This window comes from Gymnoscopelus braueri, assembly GCF_963280865.1.
Source record: "Gymnoscopelus braueri genome assembly, chromosome: 14".
Lineage (NCBI taxonomy): Eukaryota > Metazoa > Chordata > Actinopteri > Myctophiformes > Myctophidae > Gymnoscopelus > Gymnoscopelus braueri.
The window spans coordinates 26,021,339-26,045,062 of record NC_137619.1 but is presented as its reverse complement, the minus strand read 5'-3'; the positions used below and the strand labels follow the sequence as shown (position 1 = coordinate 26,045,062).

The 23,724-nt window shown below is 42.7% G+C and overlaps 1 protein-coding gene across 1 annotated transcript in view; it reads right to left on the bottom strand.

Annotated features, from left to right (window-relative positions):
* Positions 1 to 23,724, bottom strand: part of LOC308099846 (attractin-like protein 1) — a 404,123-nt gene that overhangs the window by 257,785 nt on the left and 122,614 nt on the right. Inside the window, exons 8-10 of the mRNA XM_080448665.1 lie at positions 22,365 to 22,611; positions 15,381 to 15,564; positions 10,044 to 10,198 (exon numbers count right to left, since the gene is read on the bottom strand). Of these exons, the coding sequence (XP_080304791.1) occupies positions 10,044 to 10,198; positions 15,381 to 15,564; positions 22,365 to 22,611 (586 nt within the window). The remainder of the gene's footprint in view (positions 1 to 10,043; positions 10,199 to 15,380; positions 15,565 to 22,364; positions 22,612 to 23,724) is intronic.

Here is a 23,724-nt window from a genome sequence, read left to right as displayed (position 1 = left end):
CAACCTTCTAAAGTCTTTTGTTGTTGAGAATCTTTGATATAAAGTGGCCTTAAAGTGAGACAATTAGTGAATTGTTGGGCTAGCGTTAGGCTACTAAACCACAATAGCCAGATTCCTGCTTTGGATTTCACTTCTCTCTCTCTTCCACCCCTACAGTGTCTGTGCCAAGGGGGATTGGTTGACGTCATGATAGTGTAAACAGCAATGGCGGTGGTCTTTTCGAGCTGCTTGTTAACGCTGATGGAGTTTACAACTAGCAATCTTGTGTGATTAGTGGAGCAATTCTCAATTCCCAAAATGTTTACGCAGCCATTTTACCTGTCAATGATGACACTTGTTGTTACGAAACCTGGAAACAAAGTCTATTAGGGCGCTACAGAGGGAGAACAAGGCATGGATTTGGAGAATTAAAAGTTTAGAGAATTAAAAAGCTTCCTGTGCCTTGATGAAAATACGTTCGGTGCAAAAAAAGAAAATGATTTCATTATAATGTCTGTATTGTGTGCAGTGTGCAGTCTATTTTAATACCATGCACAGTAGTAATCAGTGAGCAGCAGCTTCATCTGATTTCTCCACGGAGAGGAAAAGTTTCCACATAAAAACCAAGAGGAGCTATAACACAACTAGGGGTGCAACTATTGATTATTTTCTTGGCAATTATTCTTTTGATTACTTTTTCGACTAATCAAATAATAGATGTTTAATCATTCAATTATTTGGAATTGAGGATCGCGACCGGCCAATAATTATTTCCCTATACTACCGGACCCCTGTGTGTGTAATGAGCCGATATCCGTGAAGAAGGAGGTCACAGAGAATTTCCATGATTTTTCAAAGGTACAGTAAAATCGCCGTTTTCGCTGGCAAAGGGAACCAGAGACGGATGAATTAATTAATTAATTCCTGGCAGTGTTAAGGATGACTGAATACAAGGCTGGCTAGGGCTGAGCTGGTAGGCTGAAAATGAGGTGGAGTCTCTACCAGTGGGGTTTTATACCATGACAGAAGATGGAGAGTGACTCTGCAGTCCTCACTGAAAGAGGATGTCTTTCCACAGCTTGGGAGTCAGAGTCTTGGGGGGGGGGGGGGGGGGCATGCTGCCGTAGGGAAGAGAGTGACAGGCCACCTGGATTAGCTGATCACAGTGTCCAGGATGGAGTGTAGAGCTAAAGTACATCATTGTCTGCTGGTAGGAGGGTGCCATGCCCTTGTCTGACTTGTACTGTAAGTCTTTTTTTTGGGACGCAAGCAGCAACCGGGAGATGGAGATATTTGGGGGAGATTTTGTACCAGGTGGGCCACACTATTCTGGATGGGTTATAGAGTTTCAAGAGAGCATATACAGGCAGACCGACAAGGAGACGTTAATGGAGCCTTGGCTTGGATCAGGAGCTCGGCCGAATCTTTAGCGAGGTTATTGTATAGTGCAAACCTACAGGAGCGAGACATCACTACAGCGTGGGCCTTGAAGGACAGCAGACTCAGGAGTCACAGGGTTGTTGTTGTAGTAGATGGAAATGGAAATATGCTGCTAGAGGGCAAGACTTCCCAGGGAAGAAGCCAAGTTTTGTCTGGGTTGAGTTTTTGAGGTGGTGGGATGACGTCCCCTGAGAGATATCAGCCGGGCATGCAGACATCCTCTGTCAAACTGCAAACAATGCTTATCAAGGTAATGATACAGAGCATGGGTCTTCAACAGGGGGTCCGGGACTCCTACGGGGACCGTAGGAGAGTTACTACAGGGGGTTGTGACCTTGTAGATCAGCTATTTTTGGCAAAGAGGTATACTGTAGGTGTACAGGGAAAAATTGCAGACCAAGTAAAACAAAAAAGTTGAATCTGAAACACAATATAGAGGGGGTCCCTGCTTCATCTCTCTCTCAGCTAGGGGGTCCTACATGTCACAGGAAAACCTCATAGCTATGGCTAAACTGAAGTTTGACGCAGCATTAGGACAGAGAGAATTTCCTAATTGCAACCTCAATGGAAATGAAAGGCTGTTTGTTTCCCTCCACCCTTTCTCTCTCTTTCCCTTCCATGACCCCCCTCCATATACATTCCTCCCTCCCGTCACTGCAGTGAGCGAGAGAGAGAGAAAGAGGTGTCTTGTGGGTGATAAAGCCGGGCAGATCGGTGGATACGAGCGTTTATGAATAAATGATGATATTTGTTGAGAGAGGGCTTGGGTTGTGCTGCGTTGAGGGGCATGTAAATACACACATTTGCTGTTTTATGGGGCTCACAAAAAACACACACGAAGGTGCACACGCACACAGTGCCGCATTTAGTACCACAATATCTCTGGCCATATCAGGATGCAAAAGCCTCCATAAACAAACACTTTATCATTTATTACCTTTGATTTGGCCTTTTACTCACAAGCTCATTGTTTGCCTAAATCCTATCAGGGCATTATTGTCTTTAGATAAAGCCATTTCACCATCTGTGCCATCTCTCTCTCTTTCAAAATCCCCCATTCATTTAGTCTTTATTTCTATTATGCTCTCATGCTTCACCAATATCCCTCCATCTCTCTCTCTGTTTCTCTCTTTCAATCACTTTGCTCCTCTCAGCCCGTCTGTCTCCTCTCTGCTATGATTTATCACAGCTGCATGCTGCCTGGCATTTCTCCCTTTAGTAGAAAGCATATAGCGGAAACCTTGTATAATAGGTCCAAAACTGTTACTTTTCAGGAAATGGAAGAATAACCTGTGTTCCAATGGATCCAATGTATTTTATTATTTAGTCACAAGCTATTTTCACTGGCTCAATATTTATAAAACCCACAGACTTAACTACTTTCAATAAAAATAGCAGATCTACAAGCTCACAACATCGACAGGTTGTGAACTGGCATATCGACTATTACTGCTACTTTTGTGTGACACTGTAGTATGATGTTGTAGGGCATTCATTTACGGAAAAAAACATAGAAAGTTTAAATATGGAGATAAAAGGTTTCTGCCAGACGATAAAGTCAAAGTAAGACTGGGCCATATGACCTGAAATCCATATATATATATATTTTTAGTGGTGCACAAATATTGCATTTCCCAATGGTGTCATGTCCCTCTATAAACTATGCGTCTGCAGAAAACTAACTACACTGAGTAATGGGATTAGAAAGGTTGTTACTAATTATTTGCCCCATTTGTTTGGCGAGGTAATGCTAGCAAAACATTGTTATTGTCAGCACAATATGCCACAGAATATGAATGAACATCCTGTTATTGCTAATGTATTTATTTATTTTATTGTCCTTGTTGCACGACTATTTTTGACCACTGGGTGTTGTATATGCCAGGGCTTAGGGGTATACAGGTGAGCTCATGTATATACACGTAAATACATATTGGCCACTGCTGTTCATTGAAGTGATACGTTAATGCAGCCACCACCATATGGGCAGTACAGGGGAAAGCTGTGCCTCCTAATGCATGATTGCCCCATGTCTATTGAAGCAGGACGTCTGTCCACAATTAAAACCATCATAATTTGGCGATTTTCAACCATAAAACCATAGAAAAATATGTGTTTTCATACCAAAACACCCCATCTCACATACTGCAGAGAGTAATGGTTATAAAATAAAGGAACAACAGGGGGAAAAAAAGTTTACGTCTCAGGTAGCATATACAAGTATATAAGAGTTATGGTAAGTTCCCCCTGCGAATATGGCGGTGACATTGACGTATGACCCCTGTGGCCAATGTGGCATCTACAAATGTATGTCTATGGTGATCTCACCAGAACAAGTGCAGTTTTGTTTACCTATATTTCCACTTTGACCTACAGTATATACAACATCCATTGGCTGAAAATAGTACCTTAACACACTTGGTCCACAGTGCCAAACACAAGTTTGAGAGTGAGGTGTTTTCAGTGGTTTTCCACTAGATGGCGCTGTTCACCAACTCGCGAGTGACGATCTGACTTCCTCAGGGGCACAGCAGCATAAAATCACGTGATCACAAAAAAAAATGTTGGATTTTGGCGAAACCAGGCCACATTCAACTGCCATAACCATGGAATGGATTATCGCGACCGGACAATTTTCTTTCCCCGACTCCACGAGACACCCCATGCGTGCGTGAGGCGATCTCCGTGAGGCTGGCGATCACGGTAAATATTCCATGAATTTTCAAAGATTAGTAAAATCACTTGTTTTCCCTGGCAGTGGCGTGGCTATTTTCTGAAAAACTCTGTCAGTTAAAGGAGAATACCGGACAAATTAAGTGTTGTCTTTGATGTCTCGTTACTCACCTATTGACGTGAAAAGTGGCGTTCTTTTTTTCCATCGATTCCCCTGTCGTCATTTTTTAAACCCCTTCCGTTGTCATAATGGGAGCGCGTGGGTTAGGGAGATTCGTCTATTATAACCGATGCAAAGTTGTTTTTTTCTCTACTGCTAGCCTCTCAGGCTAGCTACTCTCATGTTTGACTATCATGAGACTCCACAATGACTAGCAGTAGAGAAAAAAACAACTTTGCATCGGTTATAATAGACGAATCTCCCTAACCCACGCGCTCCCATTATGACAACGGAGGGGGTTTAAAAAATGACGACAGGGGAATCGATGGAAAAAAAGAACGCCACTTTTCACGTCAATAGGTGAGTAACGAGACATCAAAGACAACACTTAATTTGTCCGGTATTCTCCTTTAAAGAGTTAAGGAAAAATGTAATACAAATACATTTAAAATCCTCATTTCACTCTGAAAGTGAAAACAATATCGGAGGTAAATGAAATGAAAATTTACTGTGTTATGACCTTCTCTATGCGTCCTTTGTTCTCAGTCTATCCTGATGAATGTGCTGTCTTTCTACACTCTGCACCTTAACGTGACTTATCACGCACCTCCTCCCCGCTATCTGCTCGTCTTTCCTGCATCCCTCCGTCTATCACCCACCTCTCCCGCAGAGGATCACCTATGGAGAGTTAGTGGACTCCCTCTTTCCCCTCCCAAATCCTCTCTCTCTCTCTCGTCTATCTGAGTTTCCCCATGGAAGCTGCATTCTCAACGCGTCTATGAGCCATCTGCTCTGTTGATGCTGCTGGGTATGGATGCTTTACAGGAGTCCTTTATCATCTATATGTGATGTGCCTCTCGCTCTCTCCTTCCCTCTCCCAGTAACTCTGTGTCCCTTCCATCTTCCCCTCACTCTCCTCCCCTTGCCTTTTTCAACTCTCGTGTTCATTTATTTGTTCTTTTATTGCTTTCTCATGTTCTATCACTCCATTGCTCTCGCTCAGCCTACATGAGCCTTAATGTTTCTGTGTGTGTGTGTGTGTGTGTGTGTGTGTGTGTGTGTGTGTGTGTGTGTGTGTGTGTGTGTGTGTGTGTGTGTGTGTGTGTGTGTGTGTGTGTGCCCATGTACTTTCATTCATTGCACATGTACAGTATTTGATTGCATTGAAGTACGTATGAGTTTGTTCATGTGTCTGCATCTGAACGTCAATATTATTGACCTCTATTTTCCCCTCACACAGGGTATGCAAGGTACGGAATGCCTATAGCCTTGTTCAATTGAAAGCTGTGGTGTGCATTGCCAGGAGATCGACCGGCCGACAGACCATGAGAATGACATTGCTACCCTTAAACGGCAAAGTCACTAGGCTGACTGTCGACATCAACAGCGGGGGTCCCATGCGGCATGTTATGTATTGTTCACCTCAAAAAGTTCCAAATGTCAGATGAAGTCGGCGGTGGAAAGTAACTAAGTACATTACTCAGGTACTGTACTTGTATCACCACAATTTTGAGGTACTTTTACTTTACTAGATTATTCACATTTTCCAATACTTCCAATCCACTACGTCTCAGTGGCAATTATTGTACTTTTTACTCCCCTACATGTATTTGACAGTTTTATAGTTACTAGTGTCGTATTATTTGCTATATTTTATATGACAGTATGCAAGTAAAAGCAGCTTATTAGTAGAACAAATATGCTAAAGTCAGAAGAGTAATCATGAGTGTGTGTGACTGGTGAGTGCCTGGTGAATGTGTGAAATTGCTAGTTCTAACTCAGCAACAGCTGTCAATCTATAACAGCTGAGCCAAATGGCCATTGTGTTGCTCTTATCTATAGAACATACCTTATATGGCTATTTAGAATGGCATCTGTGGTAAATGGTGTACTATAAGAACGGTGTAAGATGTTTGTTTGAGATGGTTGTGCCCAGAGGGGGCTGCTGGAGAGGGCTCTCTGCCCTGGATGATGATGATGCTGTACTTGAATGAATAAATGAACATGAATGACAATGGAACATGGTCCTGACGTCTTCTCTTCTCCTCTTCTTCATTATTACCATCAACGGGCCTGATAACACGCAGTTTATGCCTCAAATACACGACATATTTGGCGAACCAGCGGCTATTGTTGCTTTCCTTTCCGAGGGCGCTTTAGAGAAGAACCTGTGTATTTTGAGGGTTGCCGTGACTGCGGGCCTGTAAGAGGAGGATCGGGGCCGTGGATGTCTTCCTACGGCGAGGAGGACCACCGCGGGGCAACCATGGAGGCGTCGGCGCGACCTGGATTTCTACTATGATGAAGGACCTCGCAACGGCGACGTTGTGATGACTGCGCGGCCGCTGCATGACCGGATCTCAGATGGCTACTCAACTAACTACTCTTCTCTGCGGAGCGCCTGGCTGGGTGGACGGCGGAGCGAAGAACTTGCTGGTCGAAGTTCTCCGTGGGGGGATGAGTGGGTGAGGAGCGGCTATCTTTTTGGCTGGAACAAAGATATCACCTGGAACTGCGCTCAGCTTTTCTGCTGGGTGAGTGGACATTGAGGTAGAGACTACGAAAGCAGCATTATCGGATGGGAACAATGAACAATGCAGGAGAGAGGTTGTATTGTAGTGATAAAGTGGTTTAAACTACGGAGCGTTATTTTTGTTGCCGTGCGTAAAAGTGTTATGCGAGGACTTTGTTTCACTTTCTGGTCACTGGGGTTTAATGTGGAGTTTTTTTATTTTCGTTGTATGCGCTGAAAGACTGAGATTGATGATGATCGATGCGCTGATGCTAGTCCGGAAAGCACAGGGTTGCATCCGGCACCTGAAAAGTGTGAACTCACATTCAGTGTATAGATATAGGTAACATTGTATCCCAGGGTTTAAAGAAAACAGAGAGACCTGCGCACTGATTAGGGAATGAGAATGCATTTTGACTGGTGTTTTTATTTTCGAGATGATCGATGCGAAATGAGAAAGTTCAGCACCGTATTGATGTATTTTCTTTTTATTTTGAAATTTAAAGGTAAATCACTGTATGACTTAATTGTGTAATCTCGATGCCTGTATCTGAGTTGTTCTGTCTGATGTGATGTTTGATGTTAATTCTTCCTAAATGTCCTTTGTTTAGGTTTCAGCCATTGATTGGTCATGGGGGGTGTAGGTGGAAGAATGTTGTTTTTTTATGTTTTTCTTGCAAACTGTTTTATTTAATATACGTGGTTGCGAAAGACGTTAAAGTCTTTCGTGGGGGGAATGTCGTATTATTTGCTATATTTTATATGACAGTATGCAAGTAAAAGCAGCTTATTAGTAGAACAAATATGCTAAAGTCAGAAGAGTAATCATGAGTGTGTGTGACTGGTGAGTGCCTGGTGAATGTGTGAAATTGCTAGTTCTAACTCAGCAACAGCTGTCAATCTATAACAGCTGAGCCAAATGGCCATTGTGTTGCTCTTATCTATAGAACATACCTTATATGGCTATTTAGAATGGCATCTGTGGTAAATGGTGTACTATAAGAACGGTGTAAGATGTTTGTTTGAGATGGTTGTGCCCAGAGGGGGCTGCTGGAGAGGGCTCTCTGCCCTGGATGATGATGATGCTGTACTTGAATGAATAAATGAACATGAATGACAATGGAACATGGTCCTGACGTCTTCTCTTCTCCTCTTCTTCATTATTACCATCAACGGGCCTGATAACACGCAGTTTATGCCTCAAATACACGACACTAGTCACTTTGCAGATTTAGATCATTGCAAAACATACAATAACCACTTAAGCCCTATTTTATACTTCGGTTACCCCGAAAATAGCAGATCTAAAAGCTCATAATGCGTTGCATCGCGGAGTGACCTTATAGACCTGCTATTTTCGATAAAGTTTTACAAGTTTTGACAAATGTGTATTTTGATGGCAATACTTTTGTACTTTTACTCACCAAATGCTTTTAACACAGACCTTTTATTTGTATTTTTTTATACTGGTATTGTCACTTACAGTAAGTATAAAATATGATGGATGAAGTGCACACACGCACACCTGATTCGCATGCATTTGCACTGCACAGGAATGTCTCAGCAAGTGCAGGTCAACGTTCTTGCTGCATTCACACTGGAAAGCTACAGGCTATCATTTATTTTCAATGGAAGCCAGCGACATGGAGATACAAAGCGACGCCTGACGTTTGTAGCTGCAACAAAATCTACAAAGCTACAGTACAATCCAAGTTGAGCTGGCTTCAACTGCAGCTACAAAGCTGCAAAACGACAGTGTTGTTTAACCATTTCTACCCACCTTCTCTCTCCACATAGTTCCTGATTGTAATGGGGGGGGAAACTCATTATTTTGTGTTCTTTTTAAACCCAGGCTTTATATTTTGCTTTATATTAGATATTCTGAATCGCTTTGTACAGTAGCTTTTGTAGCTGCCAGTGTCAACTCAGCATTAGGGAAAACAGAATGGTGCTGGATGCATGCGTACGTGCGTCCTGCCACACAGACCGGGTAGTCCAGTGGGCCTTAAATGACCAGGAAATGTAGTGTCTTGATACAAATGTTCCCAAGACAAAGCCTCCACAAAGACATTTGGTGTAAAGGGAAAAAAAACTAAGGGGACAAGTATAGACCCATGGGGGACCACGGTCAATAAAGTATATAGGGTTTAAATGGTTAACTACACATGATTCTCATGGAATTCTTTAATTCTATGCTGCAGTGCAGTGAAGTTGTCTTGCACATTTTGTAGCCTACAGTATGTAAGCAATGGCAGAGCCGTGCGGGAGAAATGCGGGGCCCTGTGCGAACTCGCGTGCGCGCGCGCAGCGCGCGTGCGCCCCCGTCCCCGCGCGTCATATGATGAGAAAAAAGTTTGGGGCTGTGTGTGTGTGTGTGTGTGTGTGTGTGTGTGTGTGTGTGTGTGTGTGTGTGTGTGTGTGTGTGTGTGTGTGTGTGTGTGTGTGTGGCCAACATTGTCCCCCCATTTGATTTCACTTGAGCCTTAGATACTGTAGTACTTAAAGCAAACGCTTCTAAGCCTTCTGAGCCTAAGTAGTACTTTCGTTAGTAGCAGTTGATTCTCAAGAGCACAGCGTTACATGCTACTTAACTCATTGAGTGCCAGATTATTATTATTTTTAAACGTTTTGTTGATTCGTTTTTGTTCTTTTACATACTCATAGGTAGTACAATTGAGTGCCAGAATTGCCAGAATTATTTCTATATTATCTTGTCCCAGTGCCAGAGTTTTTTTCAAAGTAAAAAAAAAGTACTTTTCAGTTATACGTTAAACAAAGAGTGGATGGAGCTGCAAATCTTCAGATAATGATATATTGGGTTCTGAACATGTTTAAAAAAAAATAATAATAATAATAAGAAAATCCAAAACACGTCAAACACGTCATTGGCACGTTGCGCCATAGCGGTAAAAACACGTGAAACACGTAAATCTCACTCAATGACTTAACTGACTTCGGGAAACACTACTTAAGGCCTCCTGGAAGCAGTACTTGGAAGCAAACGTGTTTCCCGAAAGCTTTCTGTGCCTAAACATATGTAAGTAGCAGTTTGAAGAAGGGACCTGGAGCGGCCTTTTTTTAGTGAATATATACACCTTTTTTAGTGAATATATATACAGTGTACAGTATGTAGATAGATATATAGACATGTAGATAGATAAATAGATCGATAAAAAGACACACACACAAGCTCATGTGCGTGTGCATGCGCGAGTGTGTGCGCGTGACGTGACGACCAACTTGTGTGTATGTTTATGCTGTCAGTTTGAGTGTCCTTACCAATATCATAAGCCAAGAAGTCGGCCGAGAAACACTTGGCTCCGTTGCTTAGCGACGTGTCGTTGTGAGTGTTTCCTCCGAACACCAGCAGAGTTCCACTGAACAACACAGAGGAGTGGAGATACCTGGACGACCCACTGTCTGTGAGGATCAGCCTGCATGCACACGCACACGCACACACACACACACACACACATACACACACACACACGTTAACAAAACAGCCGAGTGGAGATACCTGAACGAACCACTGTCTCTGAGGATCAACCTGCATGCGCGCACACGCTCGCATACACACACGCACGCACACACACGCACGCACACGCACAAGCAGCGGGATATGCACACACAGGGAGAGATAGACAACCAAGTAATTCAAGAGAGTGAAATATTAGGAAAGTGTTAATGTGTCAGTTATGTGTGTGTGTGTGTGTGTGTGTGTGTGTGTGTGTGTGTGTGTGTGTGTGTGTGTGTGTGTGTGTGTGTGTGTGTGTGTGTGTGTGTGTGTGTGTGTGCACCTGTGTGTCTGTGGTGCCACTTTATTGATGGTGACAGTCTGGGTATTTGACCTCGCCTGCCGTGACTAACCTTCATGCCAACTGGTCCTTCATGGATGCCATGCACATATGCGCACGCACGCACGCACACGCACACGCACACGCACACACACACACACACACACACACAGTGTAGGGGGTCTCAGTCTGCATGTGTGTGTGGGTCAGAGGTCACATATTGCAGACCAACTGTGCTAGCCACCCACACCGTCTCCATTTCCAACCATCAGCACCGTCAGCCACTTTGACTTTGCACTGAAGCACTCCTGCTGTTTCTTCAACATGACTGTCTCCAATACCGCCCACCATATTAGTCTTTATACTACCTGATGTCATTTTATTTAGGGGAATAAATACAAGCTTAAGTACTTAACCCCAGTACTTGAGTCAAAGTATCTATACTCCTTGTCAAATGTTACTCAATTACTAATGTAAGTTGCTTGGTAAAATGTGTACTTGAGTGTACTTTTGAAAATACTTTAAGTGTTCAAAAGTACAAATTACACATTTTCTTTTTAATATCAAAGCAGCATTTCAAGAAATAAAAAAAGTAGCGAAAGTGGCAGCTCTACAAGTTCACGACAAGTAATCTTGTAGATCTGTTATTTTCATGATATTTAGGGCTGGTTAATTCCTAATGTACTTTTTCCCTTCCTAGAAATGTAGTCAAATGTACTAGAGTCAAAAGTACAATATTCTTGTCTTTGAAATGTAGTGGAGTTGAAAGTCCAAAAAGCATCCAAAAATACAAATACTCCTTTAAAATACAGATAATCAAAAAATAATGTACTTAAGTACAGTACTCAAGTAAATGCACTTTGTTACTGTCCACCACTGCTTTCCACTACCTGCATGTAATTTATTTTATGGGAATAAATGCTAGACTGGATGTTAGGCAGCTGAACTTGTGATTTACGTATATGTTGTTAATATCACACAGATGATTTGACAGAGTAGTAAGCAACGCCTAGGAGTTCTCCGGAAGGTTTAAGGGTGGAATGTTCAAATGTCTGTGAGCTCTTTAGAATGTTTAAGGGGTTCAGTGGAACGTCTGAGATGGCATATCAACATGCCATACCAGACACCTGATCCTCACAGCACGTTCCATTCTGAAAAAGAGAGAGTGACAGCACCACAGTCAAATTGAGTTGTATACAGTGGTGGAAAGTAACTAAGTACATTTACTCAAGTACTGTACTTAAGTACAATTTTGAGGTATCTTTACTTTACTTGAGTTTTTCCCATTTCCAATACTTTTACTTGTACTCCACTACATCTCAGAGGCACATTTTGTACTTTTACTCCACTACAATTATTTGAAATCTTTAGTTACTAGTTACTTTTTAGATTTTGATTATTATTACAAAACATCACCACTTCAGCCCTATATACATTTCGGCCATTTGAAAATAGCCGATCTACAAGCTCACAATGCGACGCATTGTGAGCTTGTAGATCTGCTATTTTCAAAAGATGTTTATACATTTGAACACACTTGAAATGGGACATTCTGCATAATGAGTACTTTTACTTTTGGTACTTGAAGTACATGTTGATGCCAATACTTTTGTACTTTTACTCAAGTACATTTTGAATTCCGGATTTTTACTTGTAACAGATTATTTCTATATTGCAGTATTGATACTTGTAAAAAATGTGAGTACTTTTTCCACCACTGGTTATAGCTGTTTTCCAACAGACGCAGTTGTAATTTGTAAGATAAACAATTTTTCAAGAACTTAATTCATCATTAATCCTATTAATAACAATTTAAACCAAAAGTTGCACTTGCTATGCATCTCCAAAGTGGTGAGTAGAGAGAGAGAGGGAGAGACAGGGCGAGAAAAAGAGATGCATTTATTTCAGTAAGGAGCCTGCCTACACTTTATTGCTGATTATGTATAAATAGCCTACCTCAGGTCATGTAAGAATTGCCTTAATCCGTAGCCTCCTGGCATTCTTTATCTGTCTCCGTAGCTACAGTCAAGTAATGCTTTACCCATTTATCAGCTTCAATTTGACAGTGTTCCAGTCCCAGTCTCAAAACAAAATGAAAATCACTTACTGCACCTTTAAATAACAATAAGCTATGACGAAGGTGCACTACACTGTTCAAACTACGTAACAAAACTGCATTATGATTTGATTTATCTTATGCCCAAAACACACCCATGACCAATTCAGAGTCTAAATACAACCACTTTGTGCGGTGCGGCGAATTTGCAGATCGATCGCGCCGTCTAAGTAGCAAAATTGGAGGGGAAACACCCCCAACGCAAATACTCCTATAAGATGAATGTAAAATTCCTCTAGATTATCCTCTTCACCTCTGCTTTCGATCACTGTCCTTTTTCAATTGCTTAAAAATACTAATGTACTCTGGTTTTGGTTTTGGTTTGTTTTCTGGGTGAAGCCTATTAAAGAATGGTGTTAACAATTGGCAGTGATCAATACAATTGTTTACTGCATACAGCCACCAGAATCACTGGGCTCACACACACAAGGGACTGCACATCAGCACAGGCATAAGTGAAAGTGAAATGTCATTGATATCACATTAAAGTTACAACGGTGCTGTGGATCTGATAAAATGCTGAGCCTCAGTTCCCCGAGCCAGGGTTGCAGTGGGTTGAAAGGTGGTGTAAAGGTGGGTTGAAAGGTGGCTGATGTTATCTAGTCTGTCTCTTCTTTTGAAATAGTAGCAGTTGAAATATCACCACCTTTCCAATTAGATCCTATTCATGCAGTGCAGTAGATAAGTCAGTGCATATAATGTTTGTAGGAAAGTTCACAATTTAAATGCATGCAGTCAGTGATGAGCTGATCAGCATTACTTAACCACTTACACCGCCCTACTGTCATTTGTCATACGGCAAGCTACAGCTGACATTTCTGAACATTTTTTAATTGTTAAAACATGTTGTCTCTCCTAGCCAGAGGTGTTGGAGATCTCTGCCTACCAATATGTCTGGTGACATATAAATTCAATGTAGGGGTTAAAACAGCAGAGAAAGTCTACTGATTTGAAAACCAATCCTGAATCCGTCCCAATAAGGACGGCCCAAAAGATTTTGCATTGGTTCTGCAATCCAATGACTTTAAATGTGTTTCCAAACAGTTCAAGCACTACATTGAACTTAGACGTCCCCAGATGTATGTGTAGGTGGAGCTCTCCAATTGGTCTTGCACAGGACAAATGATAAAATAGGGACGCCAGGTCGAAAGTGTTTTAACAGATAACTAAAATAGACAGTGCAGTGGGCAGCCTTACACTTTATAGGTTGTTACTTTTGCATGAAAGCAACATTTTCACTTCACCAGTTGCCTCTGTGTCAGCTCAGACTAGACTGTGTCCCACACTGTGGGGTCGTGAAATCCAGAGAGTTGATTTAACTCTTTCTGTGTGTTAATTAAATGTATTCAGAGAGTCCAATAAGGGTAAGAAGCTTTAACGTTATGTTCAAGAGGTTCTAATACCAGCAAGTACATTTTCAAGAAAATAAATTCTCTCTCTCTCTCTCTCTCTCTCCCTCTCTCTCTCACTCAAAGCAATTGGCCAACTGAAGAGAGGCATGTACTGTATGTGTATGTGAAAGTACAGTCGACGAACCACAGTGTGCGTGTGTGTGTGCGTGTGCGTGTGCGTGTGTGTGTGTGTGTGTGTGCTCGCGCGTGAGAGAGCTGACATGCTGGTAATAGAGGGGTTGTGAGAAGTGTCGAAAACAGTTTGCTCTACTGCCAAGACTTCCCACATTCACAAAACAAACTGCAGCCAGAGAGGAGCGTGTGCACACGCTGTGCACACATGCAATTAAACATGACAACACAGATGCTTACACACGCGCACGCGCGCGCACACACACGCACGCACACACACACACCTACCTTCTAGTCACACAACTTTGCTTTTATCACACACATGCATAACAGACAGTGAAAATATCCTCTGAGTTAAAGGAGCGCCAAAGTCTGATGTAATTTACGCATCCTACCTGGGTCACGTTTCCCCCCCACCCCCTTCAGTGTTTAATATCACGTCATATAAGATCTGTGTTCCACAAATAAATAGTTTGACTCATATGGATATGAAGCATCAACTAACGGCGAGAAAACGCTAACCTTACCGCCACCGAAATTAAAAAACAGACTGTAACAAATATGAGTGACTGACTATCGTAAACGATACAGAGCCACCTCCCTGACAATAGCGCAGGGACAATCTTTTTATCTTTGGACCACAATTCTTACATGAGACGATTCTAAGATGACCCAATGTTATTCTCCATAAAGAAATTACTTCCGTGACCCAGGGGATGAACGAGTGACGTCACTCATATCTATCCATGTGTAAGTCGAAGAGGCTACAAATGTAACCAAATAAACCCTTGCTGTGTCCATTTGGTTATAATTGTAGCCTCTCAGTAGTTAACCCATTAAGACCGGAGGTTCCGATTCTACAAACAGTTTTCAGTGGTGCTCAAACTTTTTAATGTCAAGGACCCCCAAAATTATATGTATTTGACTGCGGACCCCCATCTCAAAATATTTTGTTCCAGGGACCCCCAGAAGCAAATATTTGAGTTACAAATGTTCGCTTTAAAAAATATGCATTCAAAGATTTGCACAAACTTTCAAGATAAAAAAAAAAAAGCAGATTGTATATCTGCTATTTTTGAATAGCCAAAGTATAAAATTAGGGTTAAAGAGGTTACACAGATGCGTTCCCGGTTTCAATGGGTTAAATGCACAACACACAGCATGTGTGTACGTATGTGCTCACCATGTTCGCGTGTGAACGTGGTATCTGTACAGATGGTCGACCAAGCCGTATTTGTTGCTGTTCAGGGCCTTGTAGCCGCCGTGGAGAAACACGAAGCCGCTGGCCTGGTCGTACACGCTGCCGTGACCGTACCCTCCCTGGACCACCGCTCCGCCCGTGGACACCACCTGCCAGGAATTGGACCCTGATGGGACGCACGCACACACACAGACACACCCACACACACACAAACACACACACACGCACACACGCACACAGTTATATTTCATTGTGCGACATGATGCTCAACAAAGAAATGCATTCAGTGCAACGTATAAATTAGGCTGTAGACGTGGTATTTATCTATTAGAATTTAGAGTGTGTGTCTGCAGAACAAGTGTATCTTTTTGTCAGGCCAACAAAGCACAGCGTAATTGAAAGACAAAGAGACAGAAAAATTTAGAGAAAGTGAGGAAGAGAGATGCACAGACGGTTTAGTTATTAGTTTGAACTATAACGCAATTAAGGGGCCGATTTCTCTGCATTGTTGTTTGCGGGCATTTTTATTTTATTATTTATATTTTTTTCCACTGGGGTAATTTCTCTCCATTATCTGGATATGATTGTTGTATATTGTAATGTAATGTGAAAAGCTCTGGCAATATTGTTAATCTATTTTTGGAGAGTCATCCCAATAACGCGTCCTTGAACAGAATTGAATTGACGGAGAGGGACAGAGAGGAGGGAGACAAAGAGAAAGAGAGAAAGAGAGAGAGAGAGAGAGAGAGAGAGTGAGAGAGAGAGAGAGAGAGAGAGAGAGAGAGAGAGAGAGGGGGGGCACAGGCAACGTAATATCCAGGGACAGAGATCCGACTTGACAGTTTAAAAAGTTTGTGATACTCTGGCAATATTGTCTTTTCACATTCATGCCAGGGAAGCAAAGTGCTTTCATTACCAGAGGTGACAAGAGAGAGAGGGGGTTGGGGGGGGGGGGGGCAGAGAGAGACAGAGAGTTGCCAGAGGAAGTGAGAATTTTGTCTGGTGCATGCAGATTGATTCTGATAACGACAAAAATGTACTACAAATACAACCCTAGTTAAATCATCCTGCCTGGACCCATTACTGCATGGAAGACACTGCTGGAAGGAGAGAGAGAGAGAGAGAGAGAGAGAGAGAGAGAGAGAGAGAGAGAGAGAGAGAGAGAGAGAGAGAGAACATGCAAGGAACTGTACAAAAAAAGAACAGAAAGAGAGGAGTGCGGGTGGGGGCAGCCGAAGGACAACTGTGGTAAGAACGAGACAGAAAGCGGAGGAGGAAAAAAGAAAGAGAGAGATCGGTAAGATACAAAGACATGGGAACAACAGAGAGAGATAGAGAGAGAGAGAGAGAGAGAGAGAGAGGAGAGAGAGAGAGAGAGAGAGAGAGAGAGAGAGAGAGAGAGAGAGAGAGAGAGAGAGAGAGAGAGAGAGAGCCGAGAGTAAGCAAAAGAGCCAGTAGTTGGAAAAAACTTTCAAGAAAACTTGCAAGATCAAGAGAAAAAGAGAGAGAGCGAGAGAGAGAGAGGAGAGAGAGAGAGAGAGGGAGAGAGAGAGAGAAAGAGAGAGAAAGCAGGAACAGATACTATAAGTGAAACGACAAGAGAGTAAAAAGGTCGGCCCTTATGTGGCGAGCGGGAGTTGTCTCTGTAGGCTAATTGCTAGGAAAGTCGCCGAGCGGAGTGGCCATTAAGTCCCTTTTATACTTCCAACTTTACACTCTCCTTCATCTAGCCGCCATTCATTTAACCACTCACACATACACAGTACAGTTATACCTGCTCTCATCCCGTACCACCACCTACTGCCTATAATGATGCTATACCCATAGAATGATACCATGACAATGTCATACCCCTCTCTCTTCACTACAGAGAGAGAGAGGGGGATGAGACAGCATAGAGATGCTGTAGAGAGAGAGAGAGGAGAGGGGAGGGAAGAGAGGCAGAGAGAGGAGGAAGAGGAGAACTGAGGAAGAGAGGGGTGAAGGGGTGGCGGACATTGTGAGGAAGTAATTGATGTACGGATAAGGACAGAGAGAGAGAGAGAGAGAGAGAGAGAGAGAGAGAGAGAGAGAGAGAGAGAGAGAGAGAGAGAGAGAGAGAGAGAGAGGGTGGGGGGGTGAGCGCAGATCAGGGACAGAGAGAGACAGGGGGGTTAAAGGGGGAAAATGATGGAATAAAAGAGATGGAAATTAGGAGGAATGACAGAGTGTGTGTGTGTGTGAGAGAGAGAGAGAGAGAGAGAGAGAGAGAGAGAGAGAGAGAGAGAGAGAGAGAGAGAGAGAGAGAGAGAGAGAGAGAGAGAGAGAGAGAGAGAGAGAGAGAGAGAGAGAGAGAGAGAGAAAAGAGGAGAGCTAGAGAGGGATTAGAGAGAGAGAGAGAGAGAGAGAGAGAGAGAGAGAGAGAGAGAGAGAGAGAGAGAGAGATGAGAGAGGGAGGTGGAAGAGTGAGAGAACTCAGTGGATTCATTAATCATTGTCTTTGCCCAGACACTCTGGCCTAGGTGCCACCTCTTCTTAATGACCACTCTCTCTCTGTGTGTGTGTGTGTGTGTGTGTGTGTGTGTGTGTGTGTGTGTGTGTGTGTGTGTGTGTGTGTGTGTGTGTGTGTGTGTGTGTGTGTGTGTGTGTGTGTGTGTGTGTGTGTGTGTGTGTGTGTGTGTGTGTGTGTGCGCATGTGTGTGTTCCCAGACACACCATATGTGTTGGTGTGTGTGTGTGTGTGTGTGTGTGTGTGTGTGTGTGTGTGTGTGTGTGTGTGTGTGTCCAGAATGTCTCATGGATCCAGCGCCACTGACTGCTCTACCAACGCTGGGCTGCAGTGACATCTACTGGTTTACATACGGTAGTACACCACTTTTTTCATCACAGAATCACAGCAGTAAAACTTCCCCGAGAGCAAGATAAAGACACAATAAATGTTTTATGACAATCAATAATATCACCATCACATAGTGGTGTTTACCTTCATTGAGTCAAACATTGCACTGGTATCAGCATCTCGGCCAGGCCAACAAACAGGCCAACAGGAGGAGATAATGTTTTAGCCCCTGCTCGTGTGCCTGTGTTTGTGCGTTTGTGCGTGCCTGTGTACAGTTTAACATTGCTAGTATTCTACACAGTAGAAGAAAGAGGGAAGGGGGAGGGGGAGGTGCCTTATTTAGACATCAATACATGGATCACATACTAGAGCAGGGTTCCCCAATAGGCGGCCCGCGGGCCATTTGCGGCCCGCGAGAGGCAACTGTCCGGCCCGTGACGACTCCTCTCCTAATTTTTTTTTTTTTTTATGTTTAAAAAATATATATATATCTGTATTACTGTTCAAGCAGACTGATTTGCATCTGTAAGTAAATTGTTGATTCTGGACTTATTTAGATTTTCAGTAGACTGTAACAACCAAATATTTTAAGTAAATGGTTGGTTCTCAACTTACTTTGTTTCCAAAGTAATTTTTTTCCTTGTGTGACCCTCAACACAGGATTTAAGAATCCCAGGCCTAAAATAACACACTGTCAAATTAGCTAGATTAGAGAAAAGAAAACGAATAATCTAGCTTTGCGCGCGTGCACGATTTCGGCGCCCGCACACGAATTTGGCCCTTGGGGAAATCTAATTGGGGAACCCTGTACTATAGGATAGATGCTACAGTACAGGCTGCTATGAGCTTCTAGACGAAGAAATTAGCTTGTAGACGAAGACATTTCATCGACTACCTTTTTTCACTGACGAAAACTAAATCAAAACTAAATCAAATCAGCTATGATGACTAAAACTATGACTAAATATTACTGACAAATTTGTCAACAAATAAAAACTAGACTAAAATGTTAGGGAGGGACTAGTGGAGAGTAAGGCAAGTAATTGTATGCTTGGTTGCACACGGGTGTCGCGCTCCGAAAATAGCCGATCTACAAAGTATAAATCAACTGTAGTTTAGTAAATCTAGTCAACTACACTAAAACATTTCAGATGACTAAAATATGACTAAAACTAAATTCTATTTATTCAAAAGACTATGACTAAAACTAAATCAAAATGTGTTGTCAAAATCAACACTGGTCTGTGTCTGATCAACTATTCATGTTACTCTGAGTAAACGTGCCGTTGCCTGTTATTCTATAAGTAGTGAATTACATTTAACTCATTCATGTTTATCCTGCCTGTACCTGTGCCTGAGATTATACTGTCCCTGTGTTTCCCGCCCGTACCCCTGCCTGTGTTTTAAAAAGTAAAACTTTGTTTACCCCCTGAATTCTGCCTACTGTCTTCCTGTGTTGGGTCCTGCTTAAAAAAAAACCCTGACAGTGTCATAGTGTGGGTTTGATGTTGTTGCTTTGTATAATGTAATGGATCACTTTCAGGTTATCCTATGTCAATGTGTGTGTAGCCTACTGTATGGCACACAAGACCACAGTCCCAACTACGCCAAGAAAATCGGTACTAAATTCCATATTCACCCTTTTCCTACTACCTTGGACAGTCTGACATACTATTTTTCAACATCTCTCTATTTCAAAATTAAAAACCCAGGAACATTGCATTCCATGTTACACAGACACGCTCCAGTGAATAGAATAGCCAGGCTCAATGTGGACTTAGAGAAATGTTGTTTGAGCTTCTAGACCCAGCCTCATTTCACAGTAGTGCTATACCATTTTCTTGGTCAAAAAATATAATTAAGTCCCAGGAAAATCACCCTTCATGCCTTCACTCTGCAAAGTCACTCTCCCAATTCATTGTCTCCAGCTGGAAGTGTTGATAGTGTCTCTCTTGTTTAAAGTTTCAGGAGGCAATTTTTTTTAGTTTAAAACCCTGAGGCTAGACTACCTGTTATCACAAGAATAACAGCGCTTTGAAAAAGACATGCTATGTTTCAAAGACTCAAACTTTCAGCTTGATGAAAATGCACTTTTGCAATGAAAGTGCTGCTGTCGTTGGCTCATAGCTTGAAGTAAATTGGGATCTGTATCACATTCAAGCTAATCTTTGTCTGTGTCTAGCAAGCATCAATGTATTACTATGCTGCATAGGGACATCTACTCAAATAGCCCATCATTAGGTGTATAACATTTATCGCTTAAATGTTTTGCTATATCTCTGCTGTCCAGTGCGAACCTGCTAACTCCAAAACGCTCATTGTTCAGGAAACGAAAAAACAAAATATAAGTTTTTCAGGAAATGAAGAAAACCTTATATTTTTAAAACAAAGCAATACTGCCTCATCAAAGTTGGTATAGTGACTTTATATATTGTCAGATACTTGCATGTGTCATTATATTAGCAACACTTTACCCAAATCCAGCGCAAGTGGAGTTAGTAGTTTCAGACGAGCAGAAATCAAGCTGAAATGGAGTAGGTGTCCAAACAACAATAGCTCCACTCGCTGCTGAGGGAGAGGTTTCAAAACGGTACAAATTCCCAAAAGCTAACAATGGATCTCCAAGCTCACAATGCATCACAACAACGTGTGAATTAATGCCCTGATGCTTCATATATAGGTCTACAATAATAAACAGGACTTTAAATATTACAATAACTTCTGCAAAGAGGTAGTAGAACTAGCGCGGAAGAAATGCTATGAACGCCTTTCTTCTTGTCACATTGCTCTCCTCATTAAACACTTCATAGGTTTTAGAAATATAATTACTTGTTTTCATAACATTAGCGTCAGTGCTAAGTTTGATAAACAGGTACACTGCATAGTTTTAACAGACTACGGGGAGTTTGTTTACGTGTTCCTCCTCCTCGCTCACTGCGCAGCGCGCTCTACTGTGAAAAGGCAGCACTGGAGAGGAGAGGGGGGGGGGTCGTTTGTTTTTGACGGACAGTTTGAGGATCCAATGGAGTTGGGAGTTTTTGTCAGCGGCAATTTTTAATACTTTTCATTGGTTCAAAGGTTTTGTTTTTTTACACAGACGTAAAGGGTGTTCAATAGCGTTGATTTATGAAAAATATATATATATGAAAATTGAGTTGTACAAAGATGAAAATGTCCTGTACACCGACGATATATTGTATATTCTATATTTCCCAAAACTCGACAGTCTGTGTTCTACTGTATATAAGTAAAGTGTAGGGCTATCAAGCTCACGTCTAGTCTACCTAAAAAAATCGATCAATCAATTCAACCCTTCCTTTGTTCCACAACAGAACATTCTCTCACTTCACCTCTTCAACCGCGTACTGTACCTCTTCATACTGTTGCACTGCTGTTAGTCCATGTATACCTTGTCAGTAGACAGTTATGCAAAATGTGAACTTTGCATTTTGCTAAATAAAGCTAGCAGCATACTTGAAAAGACGTAATATTTTTTTCCCCGACTTGCCGAAACTGAGCAACAATTTAGTTTTAGCCTATACTCGATAGGGCTGCACTTTTGCGGCTACGTTAGACCCACTGTATTAGTGCTTGTGTGTAAGCGAGTTCCACCGGAGTTGAGCTCATCTCCGCCCGTTGCAGGTACTCGCTCGGCTCACATTCCCACTTGCCAATCATTGCACATACAGTAAACAGGACGACGAATCCACCAAAACGAGCGCTCCCGAGCTCAACTGCTGTGGAAATGGCTTGCACACATGCTAGAATGTGACTTTGACGGATTGATCTCCACTCTTTGTAAACCGAACACACAATGTTCACATTGGTGTCATCTGCTGTGATATTTGGCTAGCTATTAAATGTTGGAGATGCAAGAAGTGCCAAAAAAAACTTCAGCAAGAGATGCGTTTCTTCGTTTTCTCCGCAGTTACATCAATTTGTTCTTATGACCTCGCCAAGCTTTGTTTCCACAAGAAGTATGCAGCCTGAAGTTTTTGATTCTTATTCAAGGGTACTACAGCTCCATTTGAACTGCATCAATGAAAATAAAGAGAGAGAGACAAAAAGAGAGAGAGAGAGAGAGAGAGAGAGAGAGAGAGCGAGAGCGAGAGAGAGAGAGAGAGAGAACAATGTTCTTGTCTACTTACTGATGTAGTACTCGTGGACTTTGCTGCTGTAGCTGTAGACGGGCGAGTAGCCAAAGAACACCAGCATGGCCGGCTCACCGTTGGCCAGCTCCACCATATGGGCGGAGTGACCCTCCAGGGCGTAGGGCGGCGGCGGGGATGGGGACTGCTTTGACCAGGTGCGTTGGGGGATATTGAAGACCCACAGTTCATCGGTCACATTGGCAACTCCTGCCTCCAGTTTGCCCCCGAACATGTACATGTCATCCTGGAAAGGAGAGCGGCGGTCAGAGGAGTGAGTGAGTGAGTGAGTGAGTGAGTGAGTGAGTGAGTGAGTGCGTGCGTGCGTGCGTGCGTGCGTGCGTGCGTGCGTGCGTGCGTGCGTGCGTGCGTGCGTGCGTGCGTGCGTGCGTGCGTGCGTGCGTGCGTGCGTGCGTGCGTGCGTGCGTGCGTGCGTGCGTGCGTGCGTGCGTGCGTGCGTGCGTGCGTGCGTGCGTGCGTGCGTGCGTGCGTGCGTGCGTGCGTGCGTGCGTGCGTGCGTGCGTGCGTGCGTGCGTGCGTGCGTGCAGTTTAACATTACTAGTATTTTACACAGTAGAATAAATAGGGAAGGGGGAGGGGGAGGTGCCTGATGAAGCTCAGAGTGACCGAAATGTCTATCTCTAACATATTTATTTTTTTGTAAGTGTAGACAGTGTGGGGGACTCCCCCTCCCCCTTCCTTCTTTCTTCTACCATTCAAGTTCATTACTCTGACGCACCTGTCCGTCTCCGTAGGTGTGCAAAAGGACGTTTTTTTCTTCATAATATTCTACACAGAAATTAATGTATAGAACAGATATTTCCAAGTAGCAACGCTGTGCTTCAGTTTCAACCATGAAAGAGGAGGTAATCGATACAGTGGGGCCTCAGTGTCGCATTGATTCAATATGAAGATGGGATGGTTATGGTTTCCATATCAGTATGTGTCAATGCAGCCTCCAGCAAAGAAGGTGACTGTGAACACAGAAGTAGGGTGCTTATGACCCACCTATTCCCTCCATCTACTGTATATCTACTGTATGGTTCTACATCAACCTGAACACATTGGGAGGTAATCACGGTGTGGGAGAGGGGAAGGAGCTATCTGACTCTGTCTCTCATATGAAAGAACTGTCAATAACCATTTGAAGTCAAATGTGGCAGGGGTCTTGTCATTTCTTTACTTAAGAACATATCACACATATATACATACGTACTGTGCATGCACACATATTGTACAGTATACATAAAGTATATACATACTGACCTGCCTACATAAATACAATATCTACATACCATACATACATACCTAATTACAGTACTACATACACATACAGGTACATAAATACATACAGTGCATA